This window comes from Melanotaenia boesemani, chromosome 3 (genome assembly GCF_017639745.1).
Source record: "Melanotaenia boesemani isolate fMelBoe1 chromosome 3, fMelBoe1.pri, whole genome shotgun sequence".
In the NCBI taxonomy this organism is placed as follows: domain Eukaryota; kingdom Metazoa; phylum Chordata; class Actinopteri; order Atheriniformes; family Melanotaeniidae; genus Melanotaenia; species Melanotaenia boesemani.
The window spans coordinates 107,103-126,769 of record NC_055684.1 but is presented as its reverse complement, the minus strand read 5'-3'; the positions used below and the strand labels follow the sequence as shown (position 1 = coordinate 126,769).

At 43.4% G+C, this 19,667-nt stretch overlaps 1 protein-coding gene across 1 annotated transcript; it reads right to left on the bottom strand.

Moving 5' to 3' along the window:
• Window positions 1–1,008: 1,008 nt before the first annotated feature.
• nucks1a (nuclear casein kinase and cyclin-dependent kinase substrate 1a) lies at window positions 1,009–18,686 on the bottom strand. The gene is made up of 8 exons (XM_041980701.1): window positions 18,399–18,686; window positions 14,399–14,448; window positions 6,116–6,206; window positions 5,970–6,016; window positions 5,386–5,538; window positions 3,913–4,062; window positions 3,685–3,837; window positions 1,009–2,585 (listed from the first exon to the last, which is right to left on the bottom strand). Exons 1-8 carry the CDS (start codon window positions 18,413–18,415, stop codon window positions 2,335–2,337), a joined length of 912 nt encoding a protein of 303 aa, XP_041836635.1. The 5' UTR covers window positions 18,416–18,686; the 3' UTR covers window positions 1,009–2,334.
• Window positions 18,687–19,667: the final 981 nt, after the last annotated feature.

Here is a 19,667-nt window from a genome sequence, read left to right as displayed (position 1 = left end):
CAATATGCACTACACTACACTATACAACATTGTACACTACACTTTACACTAGTCTGTTCACTATACTATACACTAGACTACACATTACACTATACACTAGATTATACAGTACAGTGTACACTACCCTATACAATAGCCTACTCTGTACAGTGCTTTGTACACTACACTATACACTGCACTATACATTACACTACACTTAAACTACATTATACAGTACACTACACTATACCTTACACTATACAATGGACTTTACTATACGCTACACTACACACTATACTAGACTGTACAATCCACTTTGCAAAATACTACACTATACAATGGATTATACACTACACTGTACACTGCACTGTAAAGTACACTTCACTTCACATTACACAGCAGTATACACTACACTATGCATGACACTACACAGTATACTGTACACTACACTATACACTACACAATACAGTGTAGACTACCCTATAAACAATACTACACTACACAGTACTTTATACACAATATACACTGCATTGTACTACGTACACTATAAACTACACTATACAATACACTACAAACTAAACTATACACTACACTATACTATATACGAACTACACTGTACACTACAATATACAGATACCAGACCAGTCCAGACTTTACATATCCAAAGAGAGATGATGGGAGAAGCTGCAACCACCAACACTTGTACGACTTGTTAAAATTATTAAACAAAAGTCTTCTTTTAAAATATTTTATAATAAATAAAAATGACACTTTTTCCCTTTTTATTAATTGGAAGTCATTGCATTGCAGCTGTTAATGTGTGTTTAGCTATGTTAAGAGTAGTACTGTCAATTTTAAAAAATTGCTAGAGCTGGCCCTGCATTTAATGAAAGAAGCTATAAACAGGCTCTGAGATACAAATCAGGGGAGTTCTCCTCCCTCAAAGAGTAGATGGTTAGTGGTGGCCAGGGTTTATAATTCAGACACACACACACACACAGCTCAATGCCACAAAACAACTAGTTCATCTGTATAAAAAGTAGTTTGCCTTTATTAGAAGCTGTGAAACCAAAACATTATCAACATCAATGTTCATTTTTTTTTCCTTAAGACCACATTACCATCATGATCGCTTCGCACTTTTTCCACAACATGCAAAAAGATTGAAGAGTTCAGCGTTCCTCTTTTCACTGACGACAGCGTCTCCACTTGGTCTGCGTGGAAATCACAGCGTGGCGTACATCGACATGGCCAGAACAGATTAAAAACAGAACACGGATAAAAGCAGAAAATCAGAACGAGGAACCTCACAGGTGTTTTCTAGTTTCGCTTAGATCTGATCAGATTCTGAAACAATCCCATGTGCTTCTCGGTTCGCGCCTAGCTCGACCCAGTCCAGGTATGGGGACGACTCTCCCCCCTCCCAGGATCTAATCAAACAGCAGCTCAAACACGCGTCCCAGTCCCGACTTGTCGCTTATGGCTTTGACTGGTCTGCAGATGGGACAGATTCAGATGAGTTTTCAGCCTAACTCCCTGCTGGAAGCAAATTAAAGGTGAAGTTACATTCTCCAGCCTCTTGAGCCGCAGCCTCAGTCCTGTGGAAACAAGAAAACATCCACGGGGGAGGACTATCGTGGCCAAACCAAGTGTCCAAACAAATGTGAAAGCGGGGTGGGGGGGGGTGGGTGGAATCTCCAACAACCACCCAGAACAGACGGGATAACTCTGGATCAACTCTGTTTCTTTAAAATCAAGATACATTTTATTTCTTTTTCTTAAAAAACAAACATTACAAAAAAATCTGAATAGAGAATTAGAACAATGATCCAACAGGAGAAAAACATTCATTTTTTAAACTCTCAAAACAAGAAAAACAAAACAAAAAGAAAAAAAAACATCTCCTCTTGCGTTGAAAGGAGGAAGACTTGCCTGGAACAACGGGTTGATGTGGAGATGCTGCAGCCGTGCAGGAAGCTGGCGCTTCGCCATGGAAACAAGAGAAAACCATTTCACCGAGGCAGCCGATTAACGAAATTTCTAGAGGTGTGATGTGGCGTTAAAGTTGTCTACGAAGTGGCGGCTGCAGGCGGAAACCTTTCATAATAACGAAGTGGGGGGGGGGGGGGCATGCTGACGTCCGTGGGTCACGGACAAGTGGCGGCGGCGAGTTAAGATGGTGGTGAGAAGCTGGCGTGGGACGGATGCTGAGAAGCTGAAAACGGGACGAATGAGAGGTAAAGAAGCTTCAAGCCGTTGAGCCAGGCAGTCGGAGGGAAAGAAAACACATGAAACTCTAAATGCAGAGAAAATAAAACACTGAGCAGAGACAGAGATGTAGGGATGGACCATCTTCTAGTCTTCTCCAGAAGGAGCCTCCTCTTCCGAGCCGTCCTCCTCTTCTTCATCTTCCTCCTCCTCCTCTCCTCCTGTGGCCTCCTTCGTTGTCTTGGTGGCAGGGGAGGTCTCCTTCTTCTCTGCCTCGTCCTCTTCCTCCTCCAGGGGGCTCTCAGGTTCCTCCTCTTCCTCCTCTTTGGGCGAGCTCTTCTCCAGGGTCTTGGTGCTGGGACGGCCCTTCCCCTTTCCTTTCATAGGACTCGGGGTCACTGCGAGGGGGGAGACACAACAGAGGTCAGGGCCACGCCCACAAACAACAACAAAACAACAAAGTCGTGAGTAAACAAATAAACATGGTCGAGCTGCGAACTAGAAAACAGTCATTACTGGAATCCAGCCCTTACTCATCTGCTTCATCTTCTACTAACAAATGATTAACAAAAAAATATAAATGTAAAAATGATCCAAAATAAATAATTTGATTAATGAATGAAAATCTCGGCTGGGGGGAGGTTCCTTGAGGGCGGTGGCCTTTCTGTGTGGAGTTTGCATGTTCTCCCCGTGTATGTGTGGGTTCTCTCCGGGTTCTCCGGCTTCCTCCCACCAGCCAAACACATGATGTTAGGTTAACTGATGACTCTAAATTCTCTTTAGGAGTGTGTGCGAGTGTGAATGGTTGTTTGTCCTCCATGTGTTGGCCCTGAAATGGACTGGTGACCTGTCCAGGGTGTACCTGCCTCTCACCTGACAATGCTGCTTACCTGCGACCCGTAATGGACCAAGCGGTACAGAAAATAAATGAATGAATTAATGAAAAATATGAATAAATCTACAAAAATGTACATAAACCAGTGTAGAAAAAGATAACAATTTAAAAAGATTCTTTTTACAAGACACAGAAATGAGGATGTCTTTAATTATTGCTGGTTAATATTTTTGTTAATATTTGGTGTGTGTGTTATTTATAATTAAAATATGAAAATAGGGTTCTTTTAATTATAATCATCATTCTGATGGGAAGCAAAATAATTAAATGTTATTGGTTTATTAAGAGGTTTTTACTTCCACTCCTTGTCCGGATGTAAATAGGATATTTTATGATTTTCAATGTTTTTATTGTCCGTTCATGTGTTTGTTTCCTTTTTACATAAAATAAATTAAACTAAAAAAACTAAAAAGCCAGTAAAGCTCAGTAACAGACCCCCCATCTGTTTTTCTCGCCCCCCCTTCTAAAGTCTATATTGACGATACTGCCGCGTGGCCCCAGGTTCATGTTGGGCAGAAAGATGATCCAACTTCACAAAGAACCAAAGCATGACATGATGCCCCAACCTGTCTGCTTTCCTGCTCTCTGATTGGACCCCTCACCTGTGGCCTTTAGTCGGGGTTTAGGACTCTTCTTCTCTTTCTTGTCCGTCCGTCCCCGTCGAATCACTTTCTTGCTTCTCTTCTTGGAGCGTCCGTAGTCGCTGTCGTCGTCGTCTTCCACCGTGAAGTCCTCATCGCTGCCGGACTCGTCAGCTGCAGACGCAAACACTGGTTAAGAGAAACTCTTGATCGTCATGGAAACAGGTCAGCATGCATTGCTGTACATACGGTCCAGATAGGTCTCCTCCTGGTCTTCATGCTCCTCGTCCTCGCTGCCTCCGTCTCCCAGCAGCATCTCCCTCTGTTTGGACACAGCCTTGGAGGCCGCCTGGCGCACCGTGCGCTTCCGACTCACCTCCCTGTCATCGTCGCTGTCATCTACACACGAACACACACGTCACACAACAGCTTCACGGAAAACATACAAACATGTTCAATTCTTCTCAGCCTCAGAGAAACTTTTCCAGTCAGCTTTAATGTAAACACACACGATCATCCACAGATGGGAGCGGTCAGCTACAAAAACATCTCCACCTGGATGTAACTAAGCTAACAGGTCGGAGCCTCTGATTGGATGATTCCTGCAGGGTGATCATCTTTCACCTGCAACTAGTTATTTAACCCAACAACCACGAGGAAAGACACATCCGTGGTCGTGGTGAAGATGTTAGTCTGTTCCAGAAGGGTCAGATCATCAAGCAGAGGAAACATCTCAGGAGAAGCAGAAACTACTGAAACTGAGTTCAGAACTGTCCAACCATCATTCCATTACTGGAAGGATGGAGGGAACCATCGTCTTCCAGGAAGAAACGTCATCAGAAAAACATCCTGAATGATGGTGATCGGTGGTTTAACGTTTGGTGGAGCCAGATGGAAGAAAAACAGCAGTAGAACTCAGGACCATATTTAATAGTGAAAGTTAGAACGTTTCCACATGAACAATGTGAAGGAACTCAAGGGACTGAACAGCTGTGGAGCCAGAAGAAAACTAACCGGAGAAAAAGGCTTTGGGTTGCTAGGGAGCAGAAAGACTCCCACATGGTTGCACCAGTTGGGTAAATAACATCGTCCATGCAGGGATCATCCAATGAGAGGCACTGACCTGTTTGCTCAGGTAAATCCAGGGAAGACGTTTCCAGAATGACCACTATGTAGTCGTTAACGGATCAGTTTTATTTGTGCTGTGGCTCCGATGGGAGTCATATCTAGAACCAAGCTCATCCCGGCTCCTCTACCTGTTCTTCCCAGAGCTGGAAACAATCCCAAGCTGCTTTGAACAACCGGGATTACGTGATCCTCCATCCCAGGATAGCTTTTATCCGGATTAAAGTTTTTTGAACCAGCCCACAGTGATGACTTCTTAATCTGTAAATAGTTTTTTTTTATTCGTTTCTATTCGTAATCTAACTTAAAAAATTCGTTCTAAACATGTTTGTTGTTTTGACTCTAAATTTTTGGTTCTGCTTGGATTTTAGTTTTTTGTGATTTTCAGCTCAGGGGGAATTTATCGGTAAAACCAGCGTGAAATAGATGGTCAGTTCCACCCCAGAGGGCTCCCAGACCAGACCACCACCCGGGTCTGGATCAGGGGGACGTACAGAGACAACTGGCTGAACGATGCTCACGCAAACAGATTCCCGTCCTAACCGAATCCTGAGACCACCAGACTGGACTTGTCCCCTGATCTGAAGTCCTACATACCTGCAGCCCGTTTCCTCTTTGGGCCTCTCTTGGTGGGTTTTTCCACCTTCGCTTTCTTTCCCTTTTTCCCCCGTTCTTCTTCATAGTCGCTGCCTCCATCCTCATCCTCTTCCTCGCCGAAGTCGTTGTCGTCTTCGTCACTGCCAAAGTCGTCTGCATATGAAGGGGACACATAGAGAACAGTGAGGACACAGAGGGGACACATAAAAGACAGTGAGGATACAGGGAGGACTTTGAGGACACAGAGAGGACACATGAAAGACAGGGACGACAAAGAGAGGACAAAGAAGACACAGAGAGCACACAGGGAGAACAGAGGACACAGGGAGGAGACATAAAAGACACAGAGGACACATAGTGGACACAGTGAGAACATAGTTGAAACTGAAGAGACAATGAGGAGACAATGAGGACACAGAGGACACATAAAAGACACAGGGATGACACAGTGGGGACACAGGGAAGACACAGGGACGACACAAGGAGGACATAGGGAGGACAGTGAGGACACAGAGAGGACACATAGGGGACACAGAGGACAGCATCTTCAACGCAGCCGGACATTCTGACCTGGACGAACTTACCTGCTGAGTCATTCTTGGGCTTGGACAACTTGTCATCAGAGTCCTCGCTGCAACAGAAGAAAATAGACTGAAAACTGTCCCAGCATTCAGGCCCGTCCCCACATCTGCACAGAAGCAGCTTCAGCTGGAGGACGTTCGGGACCAACCTTTCATCCTGCGAGTTCTTTGAGCGCTTGTGCTTTGGCTCTCGAGGGGCTGGACGCACCTTCTTTGGCTTGTTGTCACCATACTCCTCATCTACAGAAGGACAAGACATCAGAACATGAAGCTAAATGCTAACACAGCTAGGCAACAAATCTCCAGAACAGCCTGCAAACTGAGCTTTCATGAGGACCAGACTCCCTGTACTGGTTTAACTGGGAATCCCTTTCAGCAGCACATTTTTAAAGGACTTGCTTTTAACCAGATACAATGATGGTTGAACTAAATCTCTAAAACGGACCATGAGGCTGAGCTGCTTCAGGGAAAGTTCCCTCCTCTGGATTTCTGTTAAATCTTTTTCATCCACTTGGACATAAATTTGGAGGACAGATGCTCCTCTTTGGGGACATTAGCTGAAACATTTATGGTATCAATACAGCTGTTTTTGGTTCAGAAACATTGATTTATTATTGGTTTAATTCATTCTGCTCCTTTTTATTCAAGTGTTAGAAATTTATGTTGGATTGTTTTGTTTTTTTTCTTCTTAAAAATACTTAAAATTAAGAATATTTTTCCAGGACCTTCTCCAGGTGCAGCTCATACACGGGGTGAGTCTGATGGAGGCTGCTCTGGTTTCTCCTCCAGGTTTATCATCCAGTTTATTTTCAGCCTGAAGCTTCACCACAAACACAGTTTTTCTAGAGCTGCGTAGCCTCGAGTTTATGTTTTGGACAACTTATTCATTTCTGTCTGCATCTTTTCTTCATGATCACTTCAGGCCATCTGGCATAGACGGCAGCTGCAGAAGTCAAAATTAATTAAACTCTCATCAAGCTTTTCTTTATCAGTTCAGAACACAATGAAAACTCTAAAGGCTTATGAATGTTCTATGGTAAGGACAGATAGAGCATTTGGTCCATCTTCTGCGTCCTTTGGTCATAATTTGGTTGGTTTTCAAGGCCTCTGCAGATTCGTACCCTCACGGAACAACCGAAGTAGTACCACCAGAAATTCTGGGGGCAGTGTTGAGCAGGGTAGCTGATGTACAACTAACAAAAGGAACAAACAGGAAGCAGCAACATACCTAATGTCCATACAGACCACCTCCGTCTGTACGTCCACCACGGCCATTGCGCAGTTACAACAGCTGCTCACTAGAGGGAGATATGTCTGAAATGACCACTGGAAAGAACAACATCATCCAGCTCATGGATTGGCCAGGACTGAAAATGTCTCATTCACCACCAGCAAACAATGAAGCAAAAATAAATGTCTGCAGTCAGTCTGGCAGCCTGAGAGCCACCATGTTGATCGACATCACTTCCTGTCTCTGCTTCACTAGATGCTCCATTTGCCTTCACCTTAATACCACACCATTCAGTAAATTAGGATTCAGGGAGCTACAACTATCAGGATTTCCAGTTCTTCTTTTACCCCATTCAGGATTCTTTTTTCTCACTCAACGGCTACCTTTATACTCCATTTAGTGCCCATTAATTCAAGTAGCAAAACATATTAATCGCCGCTATCTTTTATTTGTGTTGAACCATAAAACAATCCAACATATATCAAACTTATTTCTGAGGCGAAACTTATTTGATTTTATTTTTTACATTTTCAAATTTTTGCATGTAATCTAGAGGATAAGTGTGTTTGCAATAGTTAGGAGAAGCTGGCTTCTTCCCCTCAACCTGGGCTGGGAACACATGGGGTGCTGCCATATGTTTGTAGTATTACATTTTATTGTGGCTTTAAAAAACTTACATATGGTGTAAGTCTTGTCCAGGTCTTGTCTGATCTCTAAAATGCTTCCAAGCGCTTGCCTTCGAACCCGATGAGTGAATCTCACGCTGTGTGGCTGAAAGGCTGGCTTCCGCCGCCTTCTGGTATCCATGTAGTTTACTATCGTATAAGATAGCTGTCAAAAAGACGTATGCATGATTCTAAGATTTGTAGTCGTATTTTTGTGTTAATAAAAGTTTTGTGCACAAATCAAGGCTGTCATATATGTGCGTCTGGTCAATTTTGTGGATTAGGAGTTGTTTTATGTGAGTATGAATCTTAAAGCTGTGAGTGCAAAATCTTGTGAATACAACTCCAATTTCTACGAAGACAAAGTCTCCTATTCTGTGTGGACACGAATTCACGTTTTTGGGTACGAGTAGAAAAGTATTCAGATGACGTCACAAGGGAGGAGTAATCGATCTGCCGATTGTACAAAACACAACAAGCTCCAATTTCAAAGATGGCTGAAGAAATTGCAGCGGGAGGAGCTACCGGCTCAAGTGAAGCATCACAGGTAAGATGTTCAAGCGGTCTTTATTTATATATTAAAGAAAAACATACTATTTTCAATAATATTCTTTGATTTAAAGACGTACTGCTATAGTTTGCCATGTCGGGTAGTGCTAGCATTAGAAGCTGGCTTGTGCTATTAGCATTGATGTAGCGTGGAAACTATAAAATGTTTATTCTTAGACAATGTCGATTGAAATGCGACTTTTATGGATTTATTAATTACGCTATTTAGTCGATCAGTCTGTCCTCGTCTTTCTAAGATACTACAGAAGCTGGTCAACAAGCAGCACATAATCCATCTAGAGACTCATAATATTCTCACCAGTTTCAATCCGGTTATCTGGTCATTGCCGCATTACTTAAGTTCTAAACGACATTATATGTGCCACTGATAGAAAAGAATACAACATAGCTGCAGTTGTTGATCTGGCAAAGGCTTTTAACTCTGGACCACAATGTCCTAGTGATCAGGCTTGGAGACACAGAGCTTGGTTCCAGAGTTACTGCTCTGTTAGGGCAGAGGGCCTTCTTTCAGCTCCTCTGTCTCAATCTCATGGTGTCCTGTAAGGGAACGTCTTAGGTCCCACATTATTTAACATTTATATCAATAACATTACAACTGCTGCTGGTGATGCTCACATATATGGAAATCCTGCTGCATCAGCTTCAAAACAACATTAAGGTTTAAAGCTGGTGCACTTTACTAACTGCACTAAAGGAATATTTGTTATGAAATGAGGCGCATTCCGACAGAGAAGTTCTAAGAACGCAGTTCTAATAACTGTTCTAGTTCTAGGAACTACCTTCTCCAGGGGAACTGTTTCATGTTGCATTCGTACATGAGTTGGGGGCGGTAGCGGGACCGATGTGACGCATACGTCTGCGACAGTGGCGTGTGACTTTAGCGCCACATAACAACAAAACAAAACCCGCTAAAAACAAAACAACATGGCAAGCTAATATGGAGAAGGAAGAGATCGTAGTGTTCATGCTCTGCTTGATGGACGATACAACCAGGCGTCTCACGTCGAGGCTGGAAGGCTCCTGAAAGTCAGAAGATGAAGAATCCAGCGGCAGGAGATCCGCCGCAGACAAAGGAGATGACGTGTAAGTTTAACTTATTAAACATGCGCCGATTGTATACGTGTCTTATGAGTAAACGTTTCAGACGGTTTTCTACTGTCTGTGTTGAGCAGATTACAATAAGTAAATATTTCAGACGGCGGGTTTATTGTAACTCGTGTTCTGTTTCAGACTTTGCTGCAGCTCATTGAACCTCCTCACCGTCCGGCTGGTCCGGAGCAAAGCTGATAACTAGTGGGAAAAGGTTGTTCTCAATTTTACTGATGAGCAGTGGATAGAGAATTTCTGTTTGTCCAGGGAGACATTTCAATACATCTGTGGCCGCCTGAAGCTGCACTGGAGAGGATGGACACAACCACCTGCTGCAGATACTGAAGGAGATCGAGAACAGCCTGGATGCTTTACCTCCTGCCTTCCAGCTAATTACAACACACCTCTTCATAATAAGCATCATGTTCTGGAAGTTCAACAGACAGAACATACATGTATACATGATGTACACATTTAAAGAGAAAATGTTCCATAGAAAATGCATCATTTCATTTTTTTTTCTTTTTTTCTTTTTTTAAATGTGTAAAATAAAGATCTCATCATCTGCTATTAAGCTTTGTGTGTTTTGTGGAATCATCAGTAGAAGGTGGAGGAGAAATCCGTCAGTGAAGGGTTGGTTGTGACTGACTTATGGTTTAGAATTATGAGGACACAGTCACACAGATTTAGCGTATATGAAGGTAAAAATATAAAAAGGGTGGTGAAATGTTTACAGGTGTGTAATTTGTGTCAGATCTTGGTTAAACATGATAAACTTCGTTCTGTGACATGGAGCATATTATAAAGTTGATAAACTAATGTAATTTACACCCAGGATAAGACTTAAAACGTAGCGACCAAAGATGGATTATTTAATATTTCATAGCTGTGATAAGTTAATAACTACTCAATATTTTTATTAGCTAATATTTTATAGATGTGGCCAAAGCACATCTAACAGACACAAACTGAAAACTTCAGACTCTTTACAAAGTCATTTATTTTTTTTATAATGAATACAGCAGAGCAAAAATAACTATTTACATGTGTGTATATGCTCTGCGTATCACACTGGCTTTTCCTGCCGCACGCAGGAGTCATTTGCTGCGGCGTTGACAGAGTAGACATGTCGGTGGTACAAACTGTCCAATTTACTGTTTGTTCGGTTCGTCCCGCTCCGGTTGTCGTGGTTCTTAATTTATTTGTAGTCTTGTGTGAGTTTTCTACGTGCGCTGCTTCACGTTATCCCGCGTTCTCTGACTGAGAGCTGATCGTCAGGAATATTTTTATATTTCGCTGCAAACCTTCAAAACCTCTCTGAAAATCCTCTGTGGCATAGACGGTCAGAAGAGCTTCGACCTCCTCGTCGGTCCATTTATCGCTTGCTTGTTGTTGTTTTTGTCCGTATGTGCAACCGTGTTTTTTAAATGTGGCGGGGACACAAAATGCGGAAATCTGGCAAGGGGCGTAGCTACCAGTCACCAAACACCTACGTCATGAGGGTTCCTATAGAACCCCGCTCAGACCCTGCCTCGGAGCAGGAGCTAAAATGGTTCTAGGAACTGGGGGCTTTGGTATCTAGTTCCTATATGTCGGAATGCGCGAAAAGACGGCCTGGTTCAGTAGGGCCTGAACGATTTGTCGGCAGGCCGATTAAATCCGCCAATATTAACTCTTTATTAAAGTGGCCAATATCGGAAGTTGTTTTGCCAATTATACGCCGATTTAGTCTTACTTTCTCATAAAACAGTAAATGCTGTTAAGTGTCGAAGTCTGCAGAATGATGTCCTTGTAGCACTTGATGGAGCTGTGACTCCATTCAATCCCACCATCATCCCCCTGTTTTTTCAACAGCGGTAGCTAGTAGCTAGCCAGGTTACATTAACAGTGGTCTGAGTGGAGCTTCCCGACAGGTAAGTTTAGAATAATTTTGTAAAAATTAATGACTCAGCATGTCTCCGGTTTTAGTTTAACTCTGTTTGCTGTGTGTAATGACGAGTGACGCAAGCTTTGTTGTGTTGGGCAGCTTTTTATTTACACTGCATTGCTAAAGTTGTGCTAAATTAGCTTAAGGCGCACACCGTTGTAATGTTTTGGCTAACTGCTGTAAGCGGAACTCATATTTTGAAGTGTGAAGCACCGGAACAGGATGTGCATGTAAAATCTTAAAGCACTGCAACGTTGACTTGTAGCTGTAATAGCATGTGAAGAAGCAGCTGATGTCGGCAGTTCACACATACCGTGTGGTTAAGTTATTCCTAAAAAAAAAAAAAAAACGGCCAATCATAACACCCGTCTATGTTAGCAATAGCATCCCTGCTATCCCAAACTTGCGTAGCATTAGCTAAGTAGCCAGTAACTGCAGAAATAACGTAATTGTATAAAATATCTGAGCATCCAGAACGAGCGTCCATCACTCCGTCAGCTGCAGGTGGAGGCGTATTTTAGGAGGAGAGATGTGGATGCAGAGGGGAGGAGCTTTATTCACTGCAGCACCTAAAACTTTATTAACATTACAGTCTGTCTTCACCACCGTCATGATGTCATGTCTCCCTTAGTTTTACTTTGTCAGAAAATACTAACGTGAGCAGCTGTAACAGCGACTCCATGTGTTACAGTTAGTGGTTAGTGGTGACCATTATATATTATATCTCTGACAGCGGAATGATTTCACACAGCAGCTGATTGATCAGAGAGATCAGCTGATAACACAACAGTTACCTTCCACTGATTTATAAAGTAAAAATAAAAGAGTTTCAGTAGAGTAAAATCTCCAGTGAGGCTTAGTCTGCTCTGGCTGGCTGGGACTTCTCAAAACCGGTTTTAGCCTCATACTAATACTACTAGTCTAGATTGTCAAGAAGGTATTTTTCTTGCCTTTCGGTTGATAAGACGGTGATGCGGAGAGAAATAAAAATAATGATCTCCGCTGGGCGTTTCTCTGCTAGCTAACTGCAGAAACCCTTTGTTTTCATTTTATTCCTGCAGTCATGTATGATGAAAAATCCAGCATGGATTCATCTCTGCATCCCACCCTTTACAGAATATTTCCACATGATCTGATCCAGAACATTTTGAATCTAGAAATAGAAAACCATCACCAGTAACCTGAACAGGTAAATTTATCATTTTAATTTTCTTTATGTACCAAATATTAAAATGTGTTTTAATGAAAATCCACATAGTTTTTGGAAAAGTCAGGGACTGGCACAATGTGTCATGATTTTATTAGATAGTTTTTATGAGAATCAGCACCTCCAAATCCGAGACTATGGTCCTCAGCCGGAAAAGGGTGGAGGGCCTTCTCCGGGTCTGCAATGAGGTCCTGCCCCAAGTGGAGAAGTTCACGTATCTCAGGGTCTATGGCCACGAGCTGTGGGTAGTGACCGAAAGAAAAAGATCGCGAATACAAGCGGCTGAAATGAGTTTCCTCCGCAGGGTGGCCGGGCTCTCCCTTAGAGATAGGGTGAGAAGCTCGGTGATCCGGGAGGGGCTCAGAGTAGAGCCGCTGCTCCTCCACATCGAGAGGAGCCAGATGAGGTGGCTTGGGCATCTGGTTAGGATGCCTCCTGGACGCCTCCCTGGTGAGGTGTTCCGGGCACGTCCCACCGGAAAGAGGACCTGAGGAAGACCCAGGACATGCTGGACGGACTACATCTCTCGGCTGGCCTGGGAACGCCTCGGGATCCCCCCGGATGAGCTGGTGAATGTGGCCGGGAAGAGGGAAGTCTGGGTTTCCCTGCTTAGGCAGCTGCCCCCGCGACCCGACTCCGGATAAGCGGCAGAAAATGGATGGATGGATTGTCCATCAGTACCGATTTAACCTGGAGGGAAAGTCAACAATGAGCTTCTCGGCGCTGCAGAGAACAACTGCTGTTCCCAAATCGAGCTCCTCTAAATGTTCAGGCTGCAGCGTTTCCACCTGATACCTTATACATGTTCTTAGGAATTCCTCAGATCACGGACCAGGGTCGGATAAGGAAGACTTGGATCATTACCTACGGGAGCCTGTACAGGCAGTTTCCTCCATTTTAACCAAATAAACTGGGAGGATTAAAAACTTACAAAACTTTCCTTTTTAATAAATGCTTCTTTTAAAAAAAAACAGCAAAAAAAGAAACAAACAACGAGACTCATAACACTGGTAGATCCAGAGCTTCTGGTAGATCCAAAGCTTCTGGTAGATCCAGAGCTTCTGGTAGATCCAGAGCTTCTGGTAGATCCAGAGCTTCTGGTGGATCCAGAGCTTCTGGTGGATCCAGAGCTTCTGGTAGTCCAGAGCTTCTGGTAGATCCAGATCTTCTCCTTTCAGCTCCTTCACCAGCCAGCCAGACCGATGTAACTTAGGCAGCATTTAACTAAATGTAGGACCAGGTTAAGAGTCCCAGTCTTTTTCTGTCACACATTCAGAACTGCTTACTGGTTTCACACTGGAACTCACGTCAGTTTTATTTTATTGTTATTGTAATAAATAAATCTACTTCTGCATATTTTTACTCCTTTTACTTGAACCAGATGTATTAAACGAATGAACCCTGGATTTATTGTCTTCTCCTTTTGTAAATTCCAGACAGATGAACAGATAAAAGATCTGATTTCAATAATGAAGTTATAAATGATGAGTATGATGGTGAAGCTGACAGTGGCAGGTTTTAATCCATCAGTCTGTAAAATGTCTGCATGAACATTTATTGATCAGTAGTTGATAAATCCATGACAGGTGTAGGAACCTCCACCAGCAGCAGGTAAACACCGACGTCTGAGATTGCAACAGCTGGAAACATCGAAACCTGAACTTCATTCATTCTTCAGCAGATTGTAGGATCTAAATCTTCAGTGTTACGAAGAAAATTGTATCCAGATGCATTTAAACTCACCTGCATCGTCGGACTCGTTGAATTGTGAATAGTTCACCACTTTCCTGTTCCTGTGAAGAAACACAAACACACTCTGGGTCAGATTACAGGCCGTCACCTCATATCGGGCAGTGCAAACTGGAGAAGACGGGAGGCAACCGAACGATCCTATGACCTGTCTGGTGATTGGACAGGACACCTGTCCAATCAGGTGTCAGGAATGTTGGGATTGTACAATTTGGACTGTGAAGCCAAAAACAGCCTCCAGCTGGGAGGGGTCTGACTAAGTCACTGGACTGTCTTCTGCTGTTTCCAGGCCTAATTTCCCCAAGTGTATGGGCCTCAAGTGACAAGTGGAGTTCAGGTAGCATACATCCTGAGGCAGCGGTGTGGCAGGGTGGCTGCAGCTGAATATTGGTTTAGGTTGAACAAAGTAAGTCCACATCAATGTGAAAGTACATTGTGGTAAACAGCTGAAGTTCTTCTCACGCTGAAAATCAACATTTCAAAGCCTTCATGCTAAGTTATGTGGACATGGACATGAGTTGTTAAGGGAGGCAGACAACCAGCCATGCTGAGGTATGGAGGCACACAATGATGACAGACTGAGCTGCTTCAGTTTGCTATGTCTGAATAACTGAGGCGGTGGATTACAGGACAGAGCTGTGCAATATATAAAGATTTTCATTTAGATTTTGGCTCCAAACGATCACAAAGCCAGATATATTATTATTAACCCTTCTGTTATTTTTGTCAGGAATAGCAATATTATTCCCAGGTCAGTTGGATACCTATCCAGTAGTATCAGAAACCACTGTTCACATGAAAGATGCACTTTCATCATGGCAGCATCTCAAGCAATTGGAATTTCTCAAGGCTAGTTCTGGTAGAAATGCTTCACCAGAGTTGTGCGTTGATCCGTACTACCCGTGGAAGTGGGCCAGGGCTAGTTTAAAGCGGACCAAACAGTGCCATTATAAATCCATCCTTAAGACCGCTTCTACGAATTATATATGGAGAGTCAGGAAGTGATTAGGTTGCTGTTAATACATATTATGTATATAGTTTCCACTGTCTACTAGCATCACCGTCAATATAAGTTAACTATATGACTAGTAGGGTCTTCACTACACTTTATCTACGCCTTATAGTTATCTAGTTACACAACGTTTGAATTTTCCACCAATGTGCCACGTAAAACGAAGACTTTTTTTGGCTCAAACACATTGAATTCAGAACAATAAAGTATAAGGTCGTGCCAACCATCTATAGTTCCTGTGACATAGCCCCACTGCTAGCGTCCACAGTTTCAGTTACACTGTCATGGGTGTGTCCCAATCCATGCACTTCTATACTTCCAACACTACATTTAAGTGCTTAGTGCGCTGACACAGAAACCTCAGTAAAAACACTGAAAGTACCCGGATGCTGCCCTAAACTCGGCCAAAAATCTAGTGCAAAACGATGGACACTACACACACTAAACGGACGCCATCTTGCTGACGTAGTGGAAGGGGAGGGACTTTCAACCAGTTTTTCAGAGCTAGCAGCCACCGACTCAGCGGTACCGATGCAGGCGGATTTTCTACTGTTGTAAGTATGAAGATATTTGATCATTGATAATTCTAATATAAACTGCAGCATGCTTCTTACCTCTTCTATCCCTGGTGACAGTTATGGATCTGATCATTTGTTGGAGGCTGCAGTAGAGTTAGCAACGTAAATGTTAGCAGTTTTATAGCCAATTTCACAGATCTAGATGGGCTGTAAGTGTTAAAAATGATTAATGCTATATCTAACCTCCAGATTAAGCACTGCGGGGTCTCTGGCGTAAACAAAATGGTCCTTGATCTGAAAACTTATTAAGAAACACCGCTGGTTAGAGAACCGGCCTGTTTCCATGGTAACGCTGACGAAGCTGTAGCTGATTGCAGACGCTTATCTAAAGTGATGTACAAAGTACCCATAAAGTACATAATAATGTTTGCTTTTATATAAACTGCCATTCTGTGTTCACCGTAGGTCACTGTGGCATCAAACTACCGAGCCAGCAGTGGCACTGAGGCATTTACCACCTGCGGGCTAGGACGCTGCTGTGGAGAAGAGGAGGCGGGAAGAGAGAAATGTTTTAATAAAAAGTTTAAATAAAATGTTTTCTGTATCCCTGTTTTAGCGTCTTCATTACTGCATTTCATATTTTAAATGATGGTTTCTAGTAAAATCGGTTTCCTGTTGCAGACGTGAACGTATCAGTGTAAACACCAATAAAACACATGTTTAATGTAAAGTACTTTCATTCAGTTAAGATATCTTTGCTTATTTAAAAGCAAGTAAAGTAAAACCAAGAGTTGGAAATTCATTCTGTAAATTAAGGCAGCAGAAGAACCACCATCAAAAGCTGGAACATCACTACGGGTAAGTTCAAAACGTTAGTGCTCAGTTTGGATCAGAACTTACCCACGATAGTGTCACTAAAGAAGGTAGAGTTTAGTGCGAACTACACACTACCTTCCAGTGCACTCATTTAAGTTGTTTAAGACACACTCCATGACACTGCAAACATCCATAGTTACAGGTCCACCATGCCGGCGTTAGCGTCCTTAGTTACAGAGATGTAGCATCGGTGGTTAGTTATGTAGCCGTGCTGCTAGCATCCATAATTACAGTGATGGAGCCATGCTACTATTGTCAAGAGTTGCAGCCGCAGAGCAAGCGCCTGGGGTTATAGTATTGTAGCCGCACCACTAGTGTCAGGGGTTATAGTGATGTAGCCGAACCGCTAGCATCCGTAGTTACAGTGATGTAGCATCCGTAGTTACAGTGATGTAGCATCCGTAGTTACAGCCATAGTGCCATGCTGCTATCATCACACCGGTAGCAGCCTGGGGTTACAGCGATGCAGCCGCTGCTATTGTCAAAAGTTACAATGAGTTACAACCGCACCGCTAGCGTACGCAGCTGCAGTGATGTAGCCAAGCTACATGTCCATCATCGAGATGTTGTCTCCATCAGGGACTTTATCTCTCAATTATGTAATGCACACATTACATGTAAAGTACACATTACATACAACACACATCACACCTGTACGTGTAAACAGATCCATAAAAAAAACACTTAACAACTTCTTATGCACCAGAGAAAGAAAAACAAGATGCAGTAAAATAAAAAGAAAGAAAAAAAAGAAAGAAAAAAAAATTGATGTCGCAGGAGAAACACTAGATTTTTTTTTTAAAAATCTACTTTTGTTAGGATAACAGTTATTGTAATCGAGCTCATGGGATTTTTCATCAGGATTAAGGAAGACCGGAGACAGTTCGCGTGCTCTGTCCCGGTGGCGGAGGGGGTGTGGTGACTTTAGGTAGCTCTCCGCCTTCCTCCACATCAGCCAGCGTGAAAATGTACCCGCTCTCCCCACTTTTTCACCCCCACAACGACATTTTCCTCCACTGTTTGTGGAAACTCGTGTTTCTATTGTTGTAGATGAAGCAGAAACGCTGTAAACGTGATTTAATGGCGTCCACGGCTTAGTCTGCGCGGTAACATCCAACCACCTCCGGTGATTTTTTTCTTTTTGGTGTGGGTATTAGCAGCAGCGTGGATCCTCCCCAGGATGAATGGGTGGCCATGTTCGCGTTCCCAGTCTGAGAGGGAAACAGCGCTTTCTGGCCTGCACATTAAACCAGCTAGTTATATCACTCAGACTCATTTTCCGCGTGGCCTACATAGCAGCCAACAATGCACATCATGGATGCCTTTAAAAAACGCGAGACACAACACGGCGGGCTGCGAGTTATTTCCACAGACATGGCGATCAGTCCACACGCTGGTATCCATGTTAGAAGGGGGTGCACGCGCACAACAAGGGAAAACACGAACACATTCCCGTCATTTTTTCAAGAAATAAACACATTAGCGGTGGATAAAAGTCAACATGGTGGAGAACGTGCGCGTTTCTGCGCCGCGAGCCAGTATGGTGTGGTTATTTAACCCAAGGAGAGGACGGATTTAGCACACCTACCTCACTGGTCTTGACATTTTGTAGGAATACTGAAGAGGTTAGGGATGTGAGAAAAGGGGGGAAGAAAAAGCCCAGGAGGAGAAAATAAGATTCCCGCTCTGCGAACCACCAAGAGGAAGCGAGGCTGACGCACAACTCCGCGTCCAGGCGAGCGCGTGACCAAAAAACCCGTGCGGCAGCGACTTGTTCTCCAAACACAAATATTCTTATTTTTTACCCTCAGCTACTCAAAATGGTGAATAAAACAAACTGAAACTGCAGCTAGTGCACAACCAAACCCCGCGGCTTTGAGGGGTGGGCCCTAGCCGACAAGCCCCGCCCCTGAGGGCTCTGAGAGGAGCAGCGCTGCTCTCTGGAGCTCCCATTGGCTGATTTGAACAAGGAATCTACGTTTGACTGGACGTGAGAGCTGCTCCTTATAAGATTTCTTTTCGCGGGTCTCCGCCCCCCAACAGGCTCGGTTGAAACTACACTGTAGAGAAAACAAAAAGAGGCCCTCAGGTTGGATTTAAACGTTCAGTCTGGGCCCCACAAGACCACGAGCAACATACCAATCACAGGTTGCAACATGCACATGCATCGTATATGTATTATATTTACATATGTTTCGCCATCATACTGACTCCTTTCTTCTTTCTCTCCTGGCAGGCTGCTGCAGCAGACAGTGCAGGTAGCATGTGCAACTGCATTACAGCTACTACAGCTCACACATGATTTCAGTAATAGGGTGAACAGGGTACGGCTTGTTTGTTCTCCAGACAGTAAGGGGAATGACTCAGGTTTCCTCTGTTGTTCACGCAAAACAGAAAAAAACATATTAAATTTACCCATAATTTATATTTCAGAGGTTTATAGACTGACACGTTCAAAAACTATGTGGTTTATGTACATCAGGCCAGAAACAGAATAGAACAATAGAATAAAAAACCTTTATTAGTCCCTCAATGGGGAAACTGCTTTGTTGCATCAGTACAAGTGCAGGAAGCGGAAACACACAGGTGATATAAACAAGAACACACACACACAGTCAGTAATAACATGTCCAGTACCTTGTCTGCAGGGTGTGTATGTACAGGATATAAACATTTACATAAACATGTCCAGTCCTGCAGGGTTAGGGGTTAGATAGTCCAGAATCGACTCTGCCAGATGAAGGTCCACCCCAGCCCTCTCCAGTTTGGCTTTCAGGAGCACCGACTGGATGGAGTTGAAGTCACTGAAGAAATAAAAGCCGTGATTCTCACAGAGCTGCCAGGCTTCTCCAGGTGA